At 40.4% G+C, this 21,605-nt stretch overlaps 1 protein-coding gene across 2 annotated transcripts in view; it reads right to left on the reverse strand.

Moving 5' to 3' along the window:
- Positions 1 to 21,605, reverse strand: part of APPL1 (adaptor protein, phosphotyrosine interacting with PH domain and leucine zipper 1) — a 1,282,591-nt gene that overhangs the window by 565,274 nt on the left and 695,712 nt on the right. For both annotated transcript variants that reach the window (XM_044078766.1, XM_044078765.1), the window contains exon 8: positions 11,868 to 12,014. In XM_044078766.1, coding sequence (XP_043934701.1) covers positions 11,868 to 12,014 — 147 coding nt within the window. The remainder of the gene's footprint in view (positions 1 to 11,867; positions 12,015 to 21,605) is intronic.

Raw genomic sequence — 21,605 nt, forward strand, 5'->3', positions numbered from 1 at the left:
GAAGACTTCGGATCTGAAATTCAAATTCGAAAATCTCAGGAGTCGGCCGACCGGCACTTACAAACTGCTTTTGCTTCGGGCACTGCGCGGCAAGAAAGACTGAAGAAAATGGCGTCAGCTGCATCTTATATACCCCTGGCGCACTGACATCAGGGAAGAGGTGACAGCAACCGACGCCAGACCAGGACTTTGGAATTCAGGCCGACTGTGGGTAGCCTGCCAGCAGGATAACCCAAGTGTAATGACTGCAACAGTGAAACATGATGAACATCATGGAGGTTGGCATATTGGTTAAGGTGTTTACTTTACAAACATGAGGTGCAGGGTTTAATTCTCACATGGGGTAACTGGCTAAGCTTAAAACGGCCTGCAAGGGCAGATAGCCTAGTACTAATCTATGAGCCTAATCTCACCATTCCAGTGTCCCTACCCTTCTTGAGACCAGTTGGCATGAAGGTTAAGGTCTTTGCCACCCATGCACCAGGAACAAGGTTCAATCCTGACCTCCGACCAATGCCTATTTGGAGTTTGCATGTTCTCCCTGTCTCTCCGTGGGGTTTCTCCTACGTCCAAAAAAAAAAGCATGCTGAGTGTTTCCATCTCAAACTCACCAAGGAATGGAGCTGTGGGCAGCAGCACAGACTCTACATGGTGCCCTATAGGGTGAAGAGTTGTACAGACTAACAGCTTTAGGCATCTACTGTGGTGCCCAGTATCCTCAAGATAGGAGAACATGAATTACAGACTGCATGCTGTGGCAGGGCTAGCCACTTGCCAGTGTAAAATAAGGCTCTAGGTGATTCGGTCATGTTGACCAATTACTTTCAGACTCCAAATGGAGGGCTACAAAGCCATCGGAGGTGGGAATTTATTTTCAGACCCCAAACAGAGGGCTACACGTCAAAGGAGGTGGAACTTCAATATTTATCAAAGACATACATATCTCCAGGCTGGTTAAATGGTATGACACACAGGAGACACTCCAATTGCAGTTAACTGTTGACCAAACACCTATTCAAATCATATCTAGTTACAGACCCCCAACCATGACTCAGGACGCCCACTCCGCCTATCTGGACTTACTTGAATCCATCAAGATTCAACCTTCTACCCTGATCCTGGGTGACTTTGACTACACCACCATAGAGTGGAAGACCTATTCTAGCCCAAACATAAATGAATGCCCAGAGATTCCTCGACTTCGTCAATGCCAATGCATTGGATCAGCTGGCCGAAACCATTATGAGAGGTGAAAATATCCTGGACCTGGTCCTAACCAACTTGAGTAGTCACTGTAGCAATCCTACAGTGTCATCCTCCTTGGAAAGATCTGACCATAAAGTGATCACTTTTGAAGTAACCGTCTCCCCTGACCACCCTTCATCGTCAGATAAAATGAAAAAACTTTTCCAAAGCTGACTACAATCTCTTCAGAGCACATATAAGCAGCTTCACAGCCACCGTCCCTTCAGGTGGAGCTAGCACTAATGTCCAAGCCTACACCAAAAAACTATATGAGCACCTACATTACTGTATGGATTCAGCAATACCTGATAGGACCAACTCATCTTCCTCAAGGAAGAGTAAACCTGTTTGGTGGACCACAGCAATAAACAAACTCTATAATAGAAGGAAAAAATAGCTGTCCAGGGCCAAGAAGGAGCAGGTGCCAAGTTGGAAGCAATCTCTCATTTGTCTGAACAAGCAAATAAGGTCATAGGTGAAATCCTCTAAGGCTAACTTTGAGTCCAAACTGGCCGCATCCACCAAGGATAATCACAAGGCCTTCTTCACATATGACCGCAATCTCAAAGGCAACACCCAAATCTGCTCTGAACTGGTGGGCAATAACACCACATACACAAATGCCATAGATATAGCCAACCTGCTGGCAGACAGGTTCAGTGAAAACTTCACCCCCCTGTCCCCCATCAGTAAACCAGGACATCCCCAGCACCTACCCCCTCCCCTCATCACCAGGGAGCAGGTCCTTAATGCCCTCTCAAAGGCAAAAAATACAGTCTCCATGGGACCCAATAACATCCCTGGCTGTATCCTACATGAACTCAGCCATGAGGTCCCATCTCAGTTAGACACCCTATTCAGCCAAAGCCTGAGCACTAGCTTCATCCCAGCTGAATGAAGGACAGCCACTGTCATCCCTCTACACAAAAGTGGAGCGTCCACTGACCCAGGCAATTATAGGCCCATCAGCCTAACTAGCCTGATCTGCAAGGCCATGGAAAGCATTATCATGGATCTTATAAACAAGGACATTGGCAACCTCCTAACGCTTGACCCCACATAGTTTGATTTTGTCAAAGGGAGATCATGCCTGTTGAACTTGGTCAACTTCTTTGAAACAGTCACGAAAGCCATGGATGAGGGGAAGACTGTGCACACCACCTACCTTGACCTAGCCAAAACCTTTGACACTATTCCCCACTCGGGCATAATAGATAAACTCTCCCAGCTAGGCATCAACCCATATGTTACTAGATGGGTAGTAAACTGGCTCACTGATAGAACCCACTCAGTCAAAGTAGAGGAAGCCACCTCTAGTAGTAGACCCGTAATGAGCAGTGTGCCCCAAGGATTGGTCTTGGGGCCTCTTCTGTTTGGGATATACTTTTCTGAGGTACAAGCCAAAACAAGTGGTTGGTGGCTGATCAAGTTTGCAGATGACTGCAAGTTGGGCACTGTCTTAAATTCCCCTAGTGATGTGAACATCCTCCAAGTGCCAGAAGCATGTCCTCAAACTGTATGCCAAGAAATGCATCACTATCCTCTTTGGGGAAAATGTCATCTCCATTAATTATCACAAAAACAAACAACAACGTACTAAGCATGCAATCAGTCGTGAGGAACTTGGGCATCCAGGTTGATAGGAACCTGAGTTTTGATCACCACGTTGCCTCCGCTGTACGGAAGGATTTCTACATGGCCCACCTCATAAATAAGGTTATTTCATCCAGGAATAAGGAGGTCATAACATCCTTGTACTCCTCCCTTATCAGACCCATTATCAAGTACAATGCCCCCTTCGGCATGTACCTTGCCAAGAACATGCAGCAGTTGGAGAGACCACAGAGGTTCCTGACCAGGAAAATGCAAGGTCTCAAACACCTATCCTATACAGATAGGCTAAAAGCCCTGTCCCTCTACTCAGTCTCATACAGACTGCTCAGAGGTGACCTGTATCTGGCATACAAGGCCATTTCAGACCCAGCCTTGATAGAGTTGCTGCATATCCGTAAGACAAACTCCACTCACGCAATCCACACGCAAGGCCTTAACCTGGTCTGTGACATTAATAGAACTTGTTGGCGGGATAGATTTGTGCCCCAGAGACTCCCTCTCCATGTCAGAGTACCTCTCTAGCCCTCTTTAAGAAGAATCTGGGCAACTGGATGGGAAACAGAAAATATACACCTGGGATCTCACCTATGTTCCTGCCTGACAAGGGAAACAGGTGCTGACTTTGAGGGAACATGGGTGAAATTCTTGTCTAGGCTTATAAGGGCCTTTGGGCCTATTTTCATCCTAGGAAACTATAAACCTATGTAAATTGTCTTACCCAGATGCTCCATGGTTTTGTTGCCTTTGTCAGCAAGGAGAATGGTGGTGGTGAGCAATAATTTAGTTGCCTTATCTGTGGATATGGAAATTCTGGCAGAGTCTGTTGGAGGACACTTTACTAGATACTTGGCAGTTTCAGGGACTTTATAAAATCTATCAGGCCTGCGTGGAGCAGGGGGTTGTGAATCAGGGTTCAAGGATGCTGAGAAGAAGGCATCCAGGAAGGCAGGCAGAATTGGAGGGACAGCAGTAGGGGTTGGGGAGTCCATCTGAATGAGGTCATAATACCTTTTTTGAACCTCAAGTAATTTCAGAGGACTCTCACTTAAAATGTTCTTTCATCTTGGCAATGGTTTCCCTAAAGGTCAAATCCTCAGCTGGGGAGTCAGGGTCCACGGATTCTTCCCCAAGGGAGAAGGAAGCAGAGAGGTATAGCAGAGTGATTCCTCAGATGAAGAATCAAAAAAATCCTCTTCTTCCCTCATGGATTAGTCAGATATTTGAGGCCTTGGGCTCAGAGTAGGAGAAGTCCCTGTAGTGGAAGGCATTAAGGCCATGAAGGCATCAAACAAACTTTGGCTGAAGGCCTGCCTATCAGGCATGCTTTCAGGAGAAGAAGAGATGTGTTTCCTTTATTCCTTTCTTTTGAGAGGCCTGGTGGGTGTCTGAAGGGAGTAAAGCCTGAAACAGGTGACTGTAAGGAACTGGAGGAATCAGAAGGACCTACCGGAATCACTGGTCCCCCCCCCCCCCGGCACTGGAGGCGGATGTTAGTAAAGCCTCAATGGACATGCCCTCTGCACGGGACTATGCGGCTTGCATGGAGGTACCTGCTAAATTTGAAGCAGCGGCGCCCGGATCCTCTACCAGGCAGAGTAGAGGTAGGCCTGGTAGTCTTGACCTTCTTTTTTGGCAGATCGGCAGGTACATCAGCGGAACCCTCCATACCTAGCCTCTATACCTAAGGCCATTTGCTTTAGTCATTGATTTTCTAATTACAGGTTGAGAGCATGCAGATGGCTGCACAAGGTTTTGAGCACAAACTCCTGACAAATGGAGCAGGCCTTGAAGTTGTGCAACCGACCTAAACAGAAGAGACCTGATCATGGGTGTCCTTGTTGGGTATCTGATGGCCGCACTTACACTTGCCCTTTCTAGATTACATGAACAGGCATTAAATAATATGAAATGACTGAAGGGTTCCCCAATGGGGCACTTATCTGATTTCCCATAATCCGACGGATGGGATGGCAGGAGCACCGGAAGTTCAAATGGTGGCTGACAAGTTCTGAGGGCTGGTGAGTACAGATGTCACTTTTATGATCCACACACCATACAGTGACTGAAACTTTTGTATACTGGCCGGACTTTCAAGTAGCAAGAGGAGAAAATCCATATGTGATGAATACTGCAACATGGGACTAGAAGGACATCTAAAGATGCCAAAGTATGCCCTTCTTATTCCCTGATGTCCACGCATCAGTCTTCAAACAAGTGTCAGCTAGGGATGATGTAAAGAATCTGGAAATTGAGCCAGTCATGGGCTTCTGCATGGCAGGAAGACCCAAAAACCAATACTACAACACTGACTATGAAAAATATCAGTAGCTGTACAAAAGATCACTGCTGCAATAGCTTTAGCTATACAGATTATATCCTACCAAAGATATAAGAGCTGGCTAGCTTCCAAAACTTCTGTGCCCCTTCCATGCTCCTAAACTGTCAGGCAGCCTCTTCAGAACTTTCCTGCCAACAAAGAAAGGGAGGCTGAGCTCTGAAAAGCCAGTTCTAGGAAGAACAAAAAAATAAATGTGCCAACCCTGCCATGAAAACACAACACAACAAAACACCAGAGGGTTGGAGGAAGGGAGCAAATATTGCAGCAGTTATCATTCAAACATCTAATGTTATGGTAAGTTTACTCACACAACTGTACCAAGTTCATCATATTGATCACTGCTCCAGTAGCTTTAAGTATATTGGTAGATTATCCTAGCTTTCTAAATTTGGGAGGTGGAAGGAGAAGAGTTCAACAGCCCCTGGAGACAGGTCCTAGTAATTCCTGATCTGGACCTAGACAAAAAGCCATAGATGAAGCCTAAGGCCTTGACGGAGTGAGACTTGAACCTGCCTGGAATAAATTTGTTATGGCGAATATAACAAAAGGTAATATAGTCAACCATTTGGAAATATTCTGTTTTGACATAGGCTGTCCCTTCTTACCTTCACAAGAAATGAACACCTGATCTGAAGATCTGAAAGATTAAGTTCTTTCAAGATAGTACCCAGGTTGTCTGTAGACATCTAAGTTATAGAGTATCCTATTTCCCTCATTTTTAGGTTCAGTAAAGAAAAATGATATCACTTTAGGCATAAAAGGATTAGTTCTCAAACAAACCTAAATGCTTGCAACTCAGACACCCTTCTTGCAGAAATTAAAGTAATTAGCAAAACTGTTTTCCAGTCAGGTAAGTCAGTTCAAATGGAGAGCAAATGTTTGCATCTCTAACACAAAATTAAGATCCCAAGGAAGGGCCACCAGTTTTCTTGGAGGCTTCTTATGCAAAACCCCTTTCAAATCCATTTTAACATAAGACAGCATTGAAACAGGAGGATCCATGGGCAGATAGGATGAAATGGCCGATAAATGAACCCTGACAGAAGAATAAGAAAGGCCATAGGATAGTAACTCACACACATATAATGAAACCAGAGAACAACTAGTCTTGAATGAATGCTGGTTATGTTGTTGGCACCAATTAGAAAACCTTTTTTCATTTGTTAATATATATGTTTTTTAGTACCAGTTTTTCTTGCCTCCATTACTACCTGCTGCATGTCCTCAGTAAACAGGTGCCTAAAAGGAATTAAGACCATGTCATCCAAGCAGTCAACCGAAGATGATTGCTATCAGGGTGCATCAAACACTAGTGTTTGTGTGTGGGTAGATCTGGTCTGTGAGGACAATTGTGGTAATTTGCCCTGCTCATATTCAGAGCAAGGGAGTCACCACAGTGATCTTGGGGGATTCCTTTGAAATCTTCAGAAGTACCCTGGGTACTTGCAGAAAGGGTGGAAAATCATACAGGAACATTCCTGTCCAAGGAAAAGAAAAGGCGTATGTCTTCCAGGCCTTTTTGTATGGAACCCTGGAACAGAATGTTGCCAGTTGATTGTTCAGACAGGAGGCAAAGAGATCTGCTTGAGGAACTCCCCACAGATGGATCAAATCTTGGAAGACTCCCCAATCTAGTTTTCAGTTGTGAGGGTCTGCCCTGATCCTTCTCAGCTTGTCTGCTACACAATTTTGCTCTGATGGAATGTAGAATATCTGTGCAGTGAGACTGTGATGTGAAGCTATAGCCCAAGCTAACATAACTAGTCTGCGATGTACCACATGACTGTGAAGAGGTCCATGGGACCAAAGATGATTCAGAGAGTTGAGTGCCTTGATCAGCATCTCCCTGACATTTGTATATTGCATCTGTCCTTGGTGTTCCACACACCCTACACTTTCATCTGTGGTGACTGACTGCTTTGGAAGAGGGAAGGAGAAGGGCAAGCCTGGATTTAATGAAATCTGTTATATCCAACAAATGATTTCTCTTGTGACGAACCCCAGCATTGGGATTAGTAAAGACAAATGGTGTTGGTGCTGGGAACATAGAGAGTTTAGATACCACTCTTTCTTTTCCATGTGGAGTCTTGCCAGGGATATCACAAGAATCATAGAAGCCATAAGCCCCAAAATCCTGAGGTATTTCCCCCACAGTGACTGAAGTCTGAAAGGAAAACCTTAGAAATAGATCTAAATAAAGATCTATTTTTTTCCAGTGGAAGAAAAGCTTTTTGAACTGTGGTGTCTGCTTGAAATCCCAGGAACACAATCCTGTGTGAAGGAATCAAGAAAGACATTTGAATGTCCTCTTGAATCCCAGCTTGTGTAACGGTTCTCTCACCCAAGAGAAAGAGATTCTTGACACTTTGAAAAAGACTACATATATATTTAAGTCGTCTAAATATGGAAAAATGTGGATACCCTGTAGCCTGCAATGAGCTAAACTACAGCTAGACACTTAGTGAACAGTCTTGGTCCAGTGGATAGTGCAAGGGGTAAAGCAGAAAACTGATAATGTGATAACATCTGACGTCTGGATGAGAAGGGATATGATGATAAGCATCTTTGAAGTCTAGTTTTACCAGGAAACTTGAAAGAGGAAGAAGAAATAACAGGTTTTGAAGTGACATTATTTTGAATTTGGGCACTATCACAAATAGGTTTAAAAAAGAATCATCCAGAACTGGTCTCCGAGAATTGTCTTTCTTTTAACTAGGAACATCCTTGAATAAAAACCTTTCCTCACCTGAGAATGAGGGGCTAGTTATACCACTCCTTGGGACAGCATGTAATGAAGAACTGGTGGAAATTAAAGTTGGATCTGGAGGATGAGGAATGACACCCTGGAAAGGAGGAATTTTAAATATTAGCCTGAAAATTCAAAATTCTGAAAATTAAAGATGTGGAAGTATACACTATTTTCCTATAATTATCAATAACGTTCCCATCCTTATCAGAAAGAGTAGGATTGGAATTAACTACGTGCTTAGCAGCAGTGGGATCAACTTAAGCTATAGCTGCTTGTTCAGGTTTGAGAATAGTGTGTAAAAATGTAAAAGACTGAGGAACTTTATACATCCTATCTTCCTTTTTATGGTCAGCTGACCAACTATCAGGGAAATTGCAGGCAGTGACACATACATTCTATAAAGCAGACAGAGCAGGAGGAATGGGTGTGGATTCTGGAAAGTTCTTCTGTAACAACTTGTATTATTTTCTGAGGGACTGAGAAAGCTCAGTATTCTCCCAAAGAAAATGCTGTCACATTCTAGCAACAGACTCAGAGAAAGCGAAACTCTCAGATGGAGAATTAAAAACTGACTTCTCCTCTAATTCTGAATTAGAAATCTGAGAAAAAAGCATCTGTCCCTTAATTTTCCTGTTGAGATTTAGAATCTTAAATCTCTTCAGAAAGAGATGTATCCCTTTTTCTTTTACCAAATTCTAGTTTACAAGAAAGATCAATAGCCTGCAGTAAACCTGGAGCCAGACCCAGTAAACTATTAGTATCTAACAAACTTTGAGGAGGAGTAGATACATGCTTACTCTTCTGTTTCTTTTTGAGAGGATAAATGGGGCTAAGTTACCAAAATGTCAGCAACAGTTTCTACAGGGATGGGCACAGCATACTGACATAACAAGAAAGCCTTCCCTGTTCCCTCTACTGGGACGAACAAGAGTAGCTCTCTCTTTCCCAATGAGGAGACCCAAACAGCTCTAAAGGATGTGGCTAACCCTTGGTCCATAGCGGCTGCAGGCCAGAAAGATCTAGGGTAAAAGATGAGTAGTCTGAGGTACAAGAAATGGCCACAACAGAGTTACCCATATGTGGCTGAGGCAAATTACTAGCCTGCCGTGGTGGCAAAAGATGTTTGCTCAACTTTATCTTTTTGTAGCTGGAAGAAAGACCAACTCTGGGAGTGACAGTCTGTTCCATATTTAAGCCAAAAATGGTACCTCTTAACCGGGGAAGATAAGTAGCAAATGCCAGTAAAAACTACAACTAAAAGTCACTTTTTTCAGAGGAAATCACAGTAAAAAGCACTTTAAAATGGTTTACCTTCATATTGTCGTAACAGACAATATCGATTGCACACTTGGGTGAACCAAATGTGCGAAAATCAAACTTTGACATTCTCAGAAGTTTGAAAGCCAGAAAATCGAACAGCTGATTCGCTGACTTTCAAACTAAAATGTCGAAGACACATCATACTGCAGGGGGGCATGTGGCGGGCTCCGCCCCTACACCCCCCTTACTTTAATATACCAACTCCGAGATCGCACTACAGTGGGGAATGGGATCATTTCCCGATCCCCACTATAGTGCAATCCGTACCCACAATCCGAATCTGCAATGAGCGAATGCCAATGTGCATTCAACCACTGCACATTCAGCCAATTTTTTGTCACGGTTTTGCAACTTTGCAAACCACCTTGCGCACAAAGTAGAGCTGCACGAGTGCGTAATGCACTTACGAAGGTAAACCCTTTAAAACACTTTGTCAGCCTCAAAGTCAAATACAATTTCTCCACAGTAAAAATGGTTTGCAGTTACTTTACACAACTTGTAAACTGACAGGAAAAATGTGCTTCCATTTAAAAGTACAATACAGTCTTGTGACAGTCAGTTAAAACACAAACTCCCTAGCTTAAAATAATTTTCCTGAAGGGGAAAGTGCTAAAACAGCCACAAGATTTAGTGAATGGAAGATTTTCCCTGTAAGGAGCTTATATATCCAACAAAGAAACAATACAAGCACTGCGTTGATCCTCGAAAGCCTCGCAGGAGCATACTATTCAGCAGCAGTAAAGATCTGAAGGGCTTGGTGCCCAAACTTGCATTTTAGTCAGCTCAGCTCAAGCTGCCAGACAGTTTGGACGACTGTAAGGTGCTCCAAAGCTTTGGAAGCTGGCCAGCTGTTATATCTTTGGCAGGATATAACCCATACAGTTGAGGCTGCTGCAACAGTGATCAATATGATGAACATAAGGTTATGAGTTGCTAACACACTTCATCCTGTAGTCTAGGTTTTAATTCTTGCAGTCCCAGTTTGACTATTTTGTGACCCCCAAGGAAGTTACTTAACCAGAAAGTACACCTGGGACACCACTTGAAAAGCGGCTTTTGCCTGGTGAGTTTACCCAGTGAGCAAATGATTAAAAAAATATAATTGTTAACCCATCACTGGAAGTGCAACATGGCAGAGAATGCCATGGGAACCACATCATAAAACAAGAACCAAGCTTAGAAAGCCTTAGTCCTGGATGCCTACTCAGTCACTACTGAACACAACGGTCCTGTGACAGGTATCTTTACACTTCCAACACAATGAATGCTGAATCAGTTACTGCTCTTTCCTTTGTCATTCAATGCCAATAACTTTATACGGCACTTGAGTAGAGAAGAAGGACTCAAATTTTGGCTAAGAGCGATAGTCATTTGCACTGTTAAATCAGTGTCAATAACAGCTGCTGAAAATTATGCCAAAACATTCAAGACAGAGCAGTTAACACCAACGAAGGTCCTGCTTTTTTACCTTATAATAATATTTGCATATCACAGGCCTTAGAAGCCTAGGGCTAGCCTTTTTTGTCATAAATGAACACCGCCATTATCATATGGAGATCATAAACGTAGCTAAATATTGATAGCAAAAGAACAGTGGACTATAGTGATTAGTAAACTCCAAAACCCAGGAAGAAGGTACATCAGCAAGAGATAAGGGAGTTATGGCTCCTGCAAATGTGGGTTTATTTCAAAAGTTCACAAAGTAAAGATCTGTAGTTTACTAAACTAAAGCAGTAACACAATGAAGCAGTAGAAATGAAAACGGTCACGACAGAGACCAGATGCTGCCTACAAGCAACAGTTTAAAAGCCAGTTCTCAACACAGTAATAAATTTAAGACCTTAAAAGCAGATGGTTACACAGGAGCACGTGATACATAGCAAAATGGAACTTGTTCATTCATGTTAGCACTATACAATACTTGTTATAAGTTATATCTTTGAGAAATTTCACATTTCCAGACTTTTCCAACATTCTGGAGATGCTCAAAAGTCGGAATACAAACAATGAGCAAACAGCAACAAAAACAAAGCAAGGGCATTGTAGAATTTCCTACAGTTCCATTTATGGGATAATTTATCATTTTTGTTCTATGTCTAGAAAACAACAAGGGCAGTAGTATGAAAGAAATAGGAACAGCAAGGGCAAACATTTGTTTAAACTAGAAAGGTCCAGCATGGGAAAGGAAAGGAAGTCTGAAAACAAATCAAAAGATACAGTTCTGGGAATAGGTAAACCAGACTGCCTTAACAAATGTCAAAACTGAGACTACAGCTGGTGCATAACTCAAAAGAATGTGTCCAGCAAGTTTAGCAGAAAAGGTATGGACGAGTAAAAATGCATGAAAAATAAATAAATAGATATATAAATAACACATTATGTAGATAGGAAATAGCTACTGTAGGAAAGCAAAACAGATTATTTTATTTTAAAATGAATGGCTTCAATTTAATATACTTGAGATTAATACATCATTTATAATAATTAGCCTGTTCACCTGCACAGTTCTAATTATTCATATTCTTTTGCATGGATATAAGGAAATTCTATCTGCAAACTTAGACAATAAACTGAGAATTGAGAAAAAAAAGTAATACTAACCTGTGCCTGCATGTACCCCAAAAGAGGTTCTAGAAGTGCAATTTTTTTCTTGTACTGAAGTGTGTTCAGGGAGCAAAAATAATGCATCATTGTCTGGTGCTGTTTCTTTCTTGAAGTATACACATCTTCAATTACCTCCAGTTTTACCTGTAACAGACACCACAATTATACTGCTTTTATAAGAAATGCCATCTGCAGCAGCACAGCAAATCATCAAATTAAAGAGTTTCACATACAGAAAGACAAGACTGATCATTTACAAATTAACAAAGTTAAGCCAAATTCCGAAAGCAAAGGGAGTGAAGTGAAAATGTCATCACTCAAAATATGGAAAACCAAAGGAAGTCTGTAATGTCACAATTCAAACGTTTGCACACTGTAAAAGAACTGAAATACTTCTTGCAATACTGAGTGAAGAAATATCTTTACAGTAATAATGAATAAGGAAATAAGGGATATGTCTTACCCCATAACCTGATTTCTTTGGTGACCTTCCCTGGTTGGCCTACAACTGGCATATCCTGCCTTACTGTATGAACTGTGTATTGCTACCAGCAGTTGCCCAAATGCCACCTACAACACTGACCACCTTCAAACAGCAGTGAACAGGATCTGCAGGTTTACATGCGACCCTTATGCTAGCTTCACTCACATTCAAACTAAGCAACAGGAAGATAACTAGGGTGGGGTGACAGTGGTAGGCCTCCCAGGGTACAAGAAGCTACTGAGCACAATTAACTGGTAGGCAGTATTGGTATTCATTTTTGTCTCAGCATTTCTGAATGCCAGTATAGAAAAGAATTCCGATACTGTATTTGTGGTGATCACTGCAGGACTGAAATGCTTCCGTGCTTCCAGTGTGGCATAAGTTGTAGCAAGCCATTTGTTACAAATGAGTAGTCTTGGAGCAGCTTGAAGCAGGAGTTTTTTTAACTCCTCAACTTGGAGATAAGGGTCGCAGAAATATGACCTGGTTTATCCTTGATGTTAGGAGTATCAGCCAGATTGATGAATGCATCTTATACAGCCCTTTTTTTTCTCAATTTCCATTTGAGGGGCATTAGACAGGTGCTAGGTGAGCCAGTTACAGCTCTACCTGAGAGATCACAAACGAGGTTTCCTAAGTACTTTATCAGTACATAAGAAAAAGGAGCATCTACTTCATGAAGCTTTTTGGTGTAATTACTGTTGAAAATGACTTCCAAAAATAGACTCAGCTTGCTGGATCCAGCTCCCAGCAGTCATTTGTAATTAAAACCCTGACAAAATTTCAAATTAAACTGAGAGATCACCTTGCCTCAGTAAAAAAGAGCAAGACTTTAGGGATGCTGAGTAATATCCAGACGTCACTGAGCCCTTTTTTTCTCCTTCCTACATTCCAGCTTAAGGCAACAATCCTATATATGCAGCAGCATTTTTATTAATTAGCACAGTGCTTCAGTGCTGCTGCTCTGTGTTAATTAGCGCAGTGCTTCAGTGCTGCTGCTCTGTGTTAATTAGTGCAGTGCTTCAGTGCTGCTGCTCTGTGTTAATTAGTGCAGTGCTTCAGTGCTGCTACTCTGTGTTAATTAGTGCAATGATTCAGTGCTGCTGCTCTGTGTTGATTAGTGCAGTGATTCAGTGCTGCTGCTCTGTGTTAATGAGTGCATTGCTTCAGTGCTGCTGCTCTGTATTAATCAGTGCAGTGCTTCATTGCTGCTGCTCTGTGTTAGTGCAGTGCTGCTGCTCTGTGCTAATTAGTGCAGTGCTTCAGTGCTGCTGCTCTGTTAATTAGTGCAGTGCTTTAGTGCTGCTGCTCTGTGTTAATTAGTGCAGTGCTTCAGTGCTGCTGCTCTGTGTTTACTGCAGTGATGCTGCTCTGTGTTAATTAGTGCAGTGCTTCAGTGCTGCTGCTCTGTGTTAATTAGTGCAGTGCTTCAGTGCTGCTGCTCTGTGTTAATTAGTGCAGTGCTTCAGTGCTGCTGCTCTGTGTTTAGTGCAGTGCTGCTGCTGCTATGTGTTAATTAGTGCAGTGCTTCAGTGCTGCTGCTCTGCGTTTGATGGCTAACAATGGTTTCAGTTTCATGCAACTTGTCTTGAAGCAAATATTGCAAGCAGACAAACCCCTGGAGGCATGTTATCTGACAGAAGCATTTTCCAGTGGATGGTTTCCTGCATGACAGTGAAGGATAAAGCAATTAGCCCACCTAGAGAGGGTATGCTGAGCTACTGCAACCCCTTTTCAACTTTGGGCAAGGTAGATAAACATGTCTTCTCAAAGTCCTGCACACTCTTCAGGTAAAACCTTAGCTACTGGTGCACATTTAGGGTATAAATGTCTCTCTTCACCCTGGTGTTTGCTCTGCAAAGATGAACGGAAGATGATGGACTGGTTTAAGGACAGTTCTGACCACTTTTGTATGGAAACATGGGTAAGTCCTAAGGCACCTGATGCTGAAGCTCAAAGATCCTACATACAGAAATGAGAGATACCAAAAAAAGCATTTTACAACAGAAAAAGCTTCAGGGCTATCAAGTAAAGTGGTTCATAACAAGGAATGTGCACAGCCTATTAGTCTTGAAGTTATGTTCCCGTGAAAGTAAATGGTTCTCCAGATCTTCAAAGGCTAAAGAAAATGCAGAACCCCTTTGAGGATTATTTTAGTTTTTTTTAGCGCCTCTTATCTACCACAAGGTCAAGAAGATCAGATATGTTAAAGATCTGTACTGCAACAGTATGAAAACTGAAACCTAGATAATATATGTATCTGAAACAGTATTACCTGCAAACTGACTAAGGTGGCACTGCATACCTCTCTGCACAAATGGACAAACCATTTTACCTAGCAAAGTACACATGATCAGCAGCAGCCTTTCTGAGGTTTTCAGTTATCACCCCAAGGCTCTGTCTAGGATGTTTAAGAAACAATGCATAACAGAAGAAAAACAGATCTGATAATATCAAAAGATCAAAATGTCAAGAGTTGCATACTAAAATAAAATAACTTTTCATATGTTTGTGATAAGTAATGCCAGTCAGTGAATACAGTCTGGTCTCCTGATTATTCTGCCACCACCCAAATTTCCCATTAACACAAACTGGCAAAAATGTCTTCTGCTCATGGTTTGCTCATCTAGTAATTTCTACCTCTATGTTTGATGCGGACTAATGAATTATCTTAGTTGCTTTTTTCTGGTCACTACATATACTGCTTTTCTTTTATCTTCATCATAACTTCTCTTCTCATTGTTCTTTCATGCTAATTTGATCTCTAAAAACACCCCTTTACTCCATTTTAGGCATGTTGGTTATCTCCTCTTATTATACTTCTTTCTTCTCTTTGTGCATGTACTCTTTCCCTAACTTGCACCTTCCTTAATCCATCCTAGAGTTCTTCTAGTAACTTAAGGTACTCCCACCGCTGTGCAGCCATTCTCAGCAAGTGTCTGAGTAAGATGAGATTAACTCTCTATACTTCAACACCTCCATTTTAGTTTTTCTTCCAGGCTCATACTAAGCAAGAAGAACCTTAATGCAGCATGACAATATTATCTTTCACCTCCATTACTCATACGCCCCAATATCAGTGAGACCTATGCCACAAACTGTCAGCTTTTCAACTTGTAACCTTTACCTGGTGCATGGGCTTGGGTTGCACCAATGTTTTTACCATCATGTCTACATCTCACAGGTAGCCACCTTCCAGTCCAGTAGTGCTGGAGGGTTTTAGGTCCCCATTACAATGGTTGTCCTCCTTTATGACTAGTCTTTAATTCTATTTCAGAACTGGTCTTTCCCATCCATCATTTCTGCATCTAATAGTCTAAATGTTTTATCCAGGTAAAAATGGGTCTTAGTCACACACCCAACATGTTTAAAGTAAACATTTCAATCATCCAATATTTTTCTTCAACCTACAGCTACATCTTTCACTCTCTCTCTCTCTCTCTTTTCTCTTCTGCCTTCCCTGACTTTTCCAATCATCTGCTGAAATCAAAAAGCATCACATCTCAGTATAACTCCCCCTGCAGAACATATCTGATAATAGCTGCAATGCTAATGCCTCGGTCAGTAAGCAGTACATACAAGCTGACATTTTTTTTACATAGGTTGCCAGCACTTCATAGTCTATCCTCTTAATACCCCCAATTCCTTAACATTCCCTAAGTTCTACCTAAATGTATTTTTCTTTTTGCCCCTTTCATCTCTCCACTCTCTACACAAAATTTAGAAAGCTAACTTATGTACTCACCGTAAAAATGGCAAACTGCACCAAAGAGTAAGGGTTAAAACAAAACGACTTTATTAACAAAATTTAAAAGTTAAGTGCTTTCCTCTATAATATATCAGACTTCATCAGAACACTTAAATTAGCCTGGCCAACCATTTTATAATAGCAATACACCAATCAAAATGCACCTTCCAAAATAATTTGCACATAATGTAAAAGTGTACAAATCAACCAGACATCTACATAAAATCATCCTTGATAATTCAATTCAACTTGGATGAAAATAAAATGACTAAATCATGCACAATAAGATAAATACATAAATATTTTGTTAAAATGCTTGTTAAAATACTGTGTAATACAATGTTGTTAAATACAGCAACAGAATAAAATCATTACAAAACCAAAATTCAAAGTACAAAATACAAAATAAACAATTCACGTAAAAGTATTCATTTCTAAATCGTTCAAAAATAACTATCGTTTATAAATTAGCAGCTCTCAATTTCAAAACACTGGAAATGTTGATACTGTCATTTAAGCCTGGAGGTTGCCCTGTGTCCAACTTCAATTGCAAAAATAACTCACGATATTCCAACTTAGCGTCTTTGAACCACCGCTTGGGTCATCGGTCACTTGTTCCAAGATAAAGAACAAAAAATTATTGTTAGGGTATACCTTGGCATGTCTCTATAGGACATTACTATCCTTACAATAAGTCACATCATATATGTATTCATCTATATGTCTCCTTATTGCCCTTTCCATCTTGCCTACATAAAAACTAGTACAAGACAAACATTTAACTAAATAAACAATACCCCAAGTATTGCAAGTGAAGTGCCCCCCAGGCTTGATGAAAATATCCTTTGCCTCTAGATATATTTCATGAGTGTTTACCATATATCGGATTGGTTGCAAAAACCACACTTGTAAGACCCAGGTTTCTTAGTAGTAATACTGTTTAACCCCCCCGTCTTTTTTCATTCCATGGTTCTCTAAAATATCCTTCAAGTTTCTACCCTTTTTCTTCACAAACAAAAGTGTGTCAGGAATAACCTGCTTCATTTCGGGTATTAATGTTAAAATACCCCAATACTTGTTGACAATTTTTTCAATGTCCCTTGAATTCGAACAAAAGTTATAAACAAAAAGCAACTTTGTATAAGTCCTCTTTCTAGAACTAATATCATTCAGGGTTAAATGTGTCCGCAATTTAGGTGAATATTTTTGATCACAGTTACTTATCTCAAAAGCAGGTTGGTCTACAAGGTCCACAGGATATCTCCTCTGCAAAAATAATCTTTTAACAAAGTCAATTTCACATAAAAGTATATCATGATCTGTAGTCATGCTAGAAGCCCTAATCATTTGCCCTTTCACTATTCCTTTTTTCTGGTGAAAAGGGTGCTCACTACAATAATGCAAGTAAGAATTTGAAAATGTTTCCTTGCGATAAATCTTAGACTGAAATCTCCCTTTCAATAAATCCTTGTAAATATTCACATCCAAGTAGTTCATGGCCTCAAGTGAATAGGAATAATTGAACCTTAAAAAAGGGGTAGTACTTTCAATATAATGGTAATTTTTTTAAATTTGTCCTCTGTACCTGTCCAAAATAAACAAATGTCATCTAAAAAATGTGTGTACAATTTTAACAAAAGAGCAAACTCAGAGGACAACACAAAGTTCTTTTCCCATTAATAAAGTACCACGTTGGAAAATAATGGGGTGCAAGAGGCTCTCATGGCCACCCTTTGAATTTGTTTATAATAATCCCCATTAAAATAAAGTTATTCTTTAAAACCGTTTCAATAAATTCTAGCAATAGATTCACTTCAACATTAGTTAAATAGTTACATTCCAAAAGGGCCTGGTGAAACCACTCTAAACCTTCACAAATCCATAATATCTACAGTAACAAGTATCATTTTTTTTCATCACACAAATCAGCAGTAATATTCCTAAGGAAATCCCAGGAATCTTTCAATATGTGTTTGATGGAGGACACAAAGGACTTTAATTTCCTATCAATAAAAATAGCAAGGGGCTCGGTTTTAGATCCTGCCCCTGCTACAATAGGGCATAAAGGAGGATTTGCAATACTTTTTTGAACTTTGAGTATGCCAAAAATAGAGGGGATGTGTAATTTGTCTACAATCAAAAAATCCAAAAGTTTCTTACCAATCACACCCTGTAAAAAGTGGTAATTTATAAAAAAAAAAAAAAAAAAATCTTAGACTAGGCAAGATTTATTTTGTTTAAGGACACCATACTGTACTTCTGATCATTAATTAAAATCTCAAACATATGAGATTCAAAATCCATAGTGTACATAAACACCACGCCACCCCCTTTGTCAGGTTTCCTTATTTGGTATCCAGAAGTTACTAAGTGTTGTATTACAGCCCTTTCATCATTAGATAAGTTAAAGCTTCTGCCTTTCTTAGAATCATTTAATTTCCTAAGTTTAAACTCCGCCAACTCCTCAAATATCTATAGGCTCTTAACTTTTAAATTTTGTTTAATAAAGTCATTTTGTTTTAACCCTTACTCTTTGGTGCAGTTTGCCAGTTCTGAGGCTTTGGTTTTTGGCTGTGGTTTTAAAAGGTTTATGTACTCATCATACCTAAGCATATGTGTTGTCTATTGTTCTTTCTCAAGGAATGGTTATGGATCCGATCCTTGGATCCGACTTAGCTGTTTACTTCACACTTTGGATCCAACTCTCGAGCTCCTCTCAATACCCACAATGCCCTCGTCCATCCCCAATACCTCAGATCAAGTTTGTTGCCATAAAATACCCATAAGTTAGATAAAGAAAGGGACAGCACAAAGTACAGGGCTAAAACCTGGATCTAAAAGTTCCAATAATAGTCCAAGATCTTCCTACAGAAGATTTTAGGAAGGTGCATCGATGGGAGGGAAGTTGAGGAAGAAAGAAAATGGACAACACAGATGCTTAGCTATGGTGAGTACATAACTTTTAAATCTGATGTTGTCTTTCTCATTCTTCAATGAATAGGACGGAGTCCTCAGCTACGTTAATCTTGTGTGGCCCTCATGGAAGGATATTCCAGAGAACCACTGAGCCAAAGGCAGCTCTGCTTCTGGATATTAGATCCAAACTGTACTAAGTAACAAAGGTATGAGCATTAGACCAAGTGGCTGCTGCACAAACATTATCAATAGAAGTTCTTGACCAAAAGGCAAATGAAGTGGTCATGGATCTAGTTGAGTGGGCTTTAGGTAGAGAAATGCCTTGTCAAGAACAGATCCAAGAAATGCAATCAAGTTATCCATTTAGCCAATGTAACTTTAGACACAGGATAACCCAGTCAATTTGATGAAAAAAAAAAACAAATGGCTGACTTGAGTTTCTAAATTGTTTTTCTGTGTAAATAGAACCATAACTGCATGTGCACATCCAGAAGATGTAGCATGCATTCTCCTTTATTTGAAAATGTTGGAAAGAAAAGTGGTAAATGAATGGATTGATTAATGTTAGATTCTAAGACCACCTTAGGTAAAAATGTATTTATTATTTATTTATTTTACATTTGTTTAATGGGCGAGTCCAACTGGGCATGAATCCCATTTATAGTGGAGGCCTGGGGAGATGAGCTCCACAAAGATTAGTATAGTAATTACTACAATACACATGTTGATAGAGTACAGTACAGAGTCAAGTAAGTTAATAAAAGTACAGTAACAAATTAATACACGATAAGGAACACATTAGGTTACAATAAAACATTACAGTTGTAAAGAACATTTTGATCTGTCATATGGTTACATTCATCAGTGGTTAGTACACTGAACACACACTGTTTAAGGAAGAGCAATGAAAGAATGTGTTGTAAGCTTTCAGGGAAGATTACAGTATGCTATGATCTATTAAGTGAGTCTACCCAGGGTCAGAACAATTGCATATCCAAGATGTATTTAAATGGGACCAGAGGAGTTGTTTGAAGTTATTTCTAATTTCTGTGGTCCTAATATCTACGGGGATGGAATTCCCTGTTTTAGCAATGGAAGTGGAATACAGGGAGTCCCCAGAGTTATTGTTGCTCTTGGCTATGTTAGCCAAGTACTTTGTTGGTGGATCTTAGTAGGCATTTGTTAATAATGTAATGCAGGCACTCTATCAGGATAGTATAGAATTTGGTGGGCTGTTGTAAGCTAGTTATACATGAGCAGGTTGGGTAATTCTAACCAGGAGAGTTGCTTGATTGCTAGACAGTGATGTGTTCTGAAAGGTGAGTCAGTTGCAAATTTAGCTAGTTTGTTGTAGCAAGTATTTAGTTTATTTAAGTCTGCTCTGTTTAGGTTGATGAGTATGGGGGAGGCATAGACAAGCGAGGATAGCAGATGTTTTCTTGCAATGGTTGCTTTACTGTCAATGGTGAGGTACTTTTTGCAACTATATAGGGTTCAGAGTTTTTTATCAACTTTTTTATTGTCTGTGCAATGTGCATATTGAATTTCATGCTGTGATCTATAATAACTCCCAGTAGTTTGGTGTGTTGGGCAGGTGTGATAGGGGTATTATTACTTGAGAATATTGTGAAAGGTGGTATGGGATCTAAGGCTCTAGTGAGCTAGAATATTATTAGTTGAGCTTTTGGAGGTTAAGTATTAGTTGAGAGTTGGCTATCCAGGTTTCAACAGCAATAAAGGATTCTTTTGTCAATTTCTAGAGTTGAGGGAGTGATGGGGTGGAGCAGATTAGGGTAGAGTCATCAGCACACTGGACTAAAAGACATGCTGAGTAGCTTTGTGAAGTTGGTTAGTGAATACTTTGAAAAGAAGAGGTTGAAGACTGCAACCCCGGGGAACCCCCAGGGTGACAGGTAGGAGAGGGGAAAAGCAATTTTGGCATTTTACTGCTTGTTGCCAATTGGTTAGATAGTCCTGAAACCAGGCTAGAGTGGAGTGGCTTAGATTAAGATCAGAGAGGATAGATAGGACTTTGGAATGGGCACAGTATCAAAGGCCTTGGAGAGAACTATGAATACAGAGGATACTAGGATACCGTTGTTGATTTACTGTGTTAGTAAAGCCAATAAGGGCTGTGTTAGTACTATGATTGGGGCAGAATCCATGTTGGGTGTTGGTTAGTAGTTTATTAGTGAGGCTATATTTCATTATTTGGGAATGTATACATTTATTGAAGATTTTAGATAAGGGGGATAGAATGGCAATTGGACGGTAGTCTAATTCCACAGAGCTACCTCCTTTGTGGAGTGGTATTATATAGGAGATTTTCCATAGAGACGGAATGCCATTGTTCTGATAAAGAGTGACAGATAAGAATGGAAACTGGATAAGAGATGGCTTTGGCAGTGATCTTTAGATATTCTGCAGTTAATTTATCAGTGGCCAGGGTTGTGGGTTTAAGTCTGTTCAAATATTTCTATATTGTGCTGGTCGGGACAGGTTGTAAGGAGAAAAAAGGAAGGGTTTTTTCATAAAGTTACTCTGTCTTTATGGAAAATAATGTAGGGAGACTTTGAAGAAAGAGCCC

Source organism: Protopterus annectens, chromosome 7.part1 (genome assembly GCF_019279795.1).
Source record: "Protopterus annectens isolate FY-2018-M chromosome 7.part1, PAN1.0, whole genome shotgun sequence".
Classification (NCBI taxonomy): Eukaryota; Metazoa; Chordata; order Ceratodontiformes; family Protopteridae; genus Protopterus; species Protopterus annectens.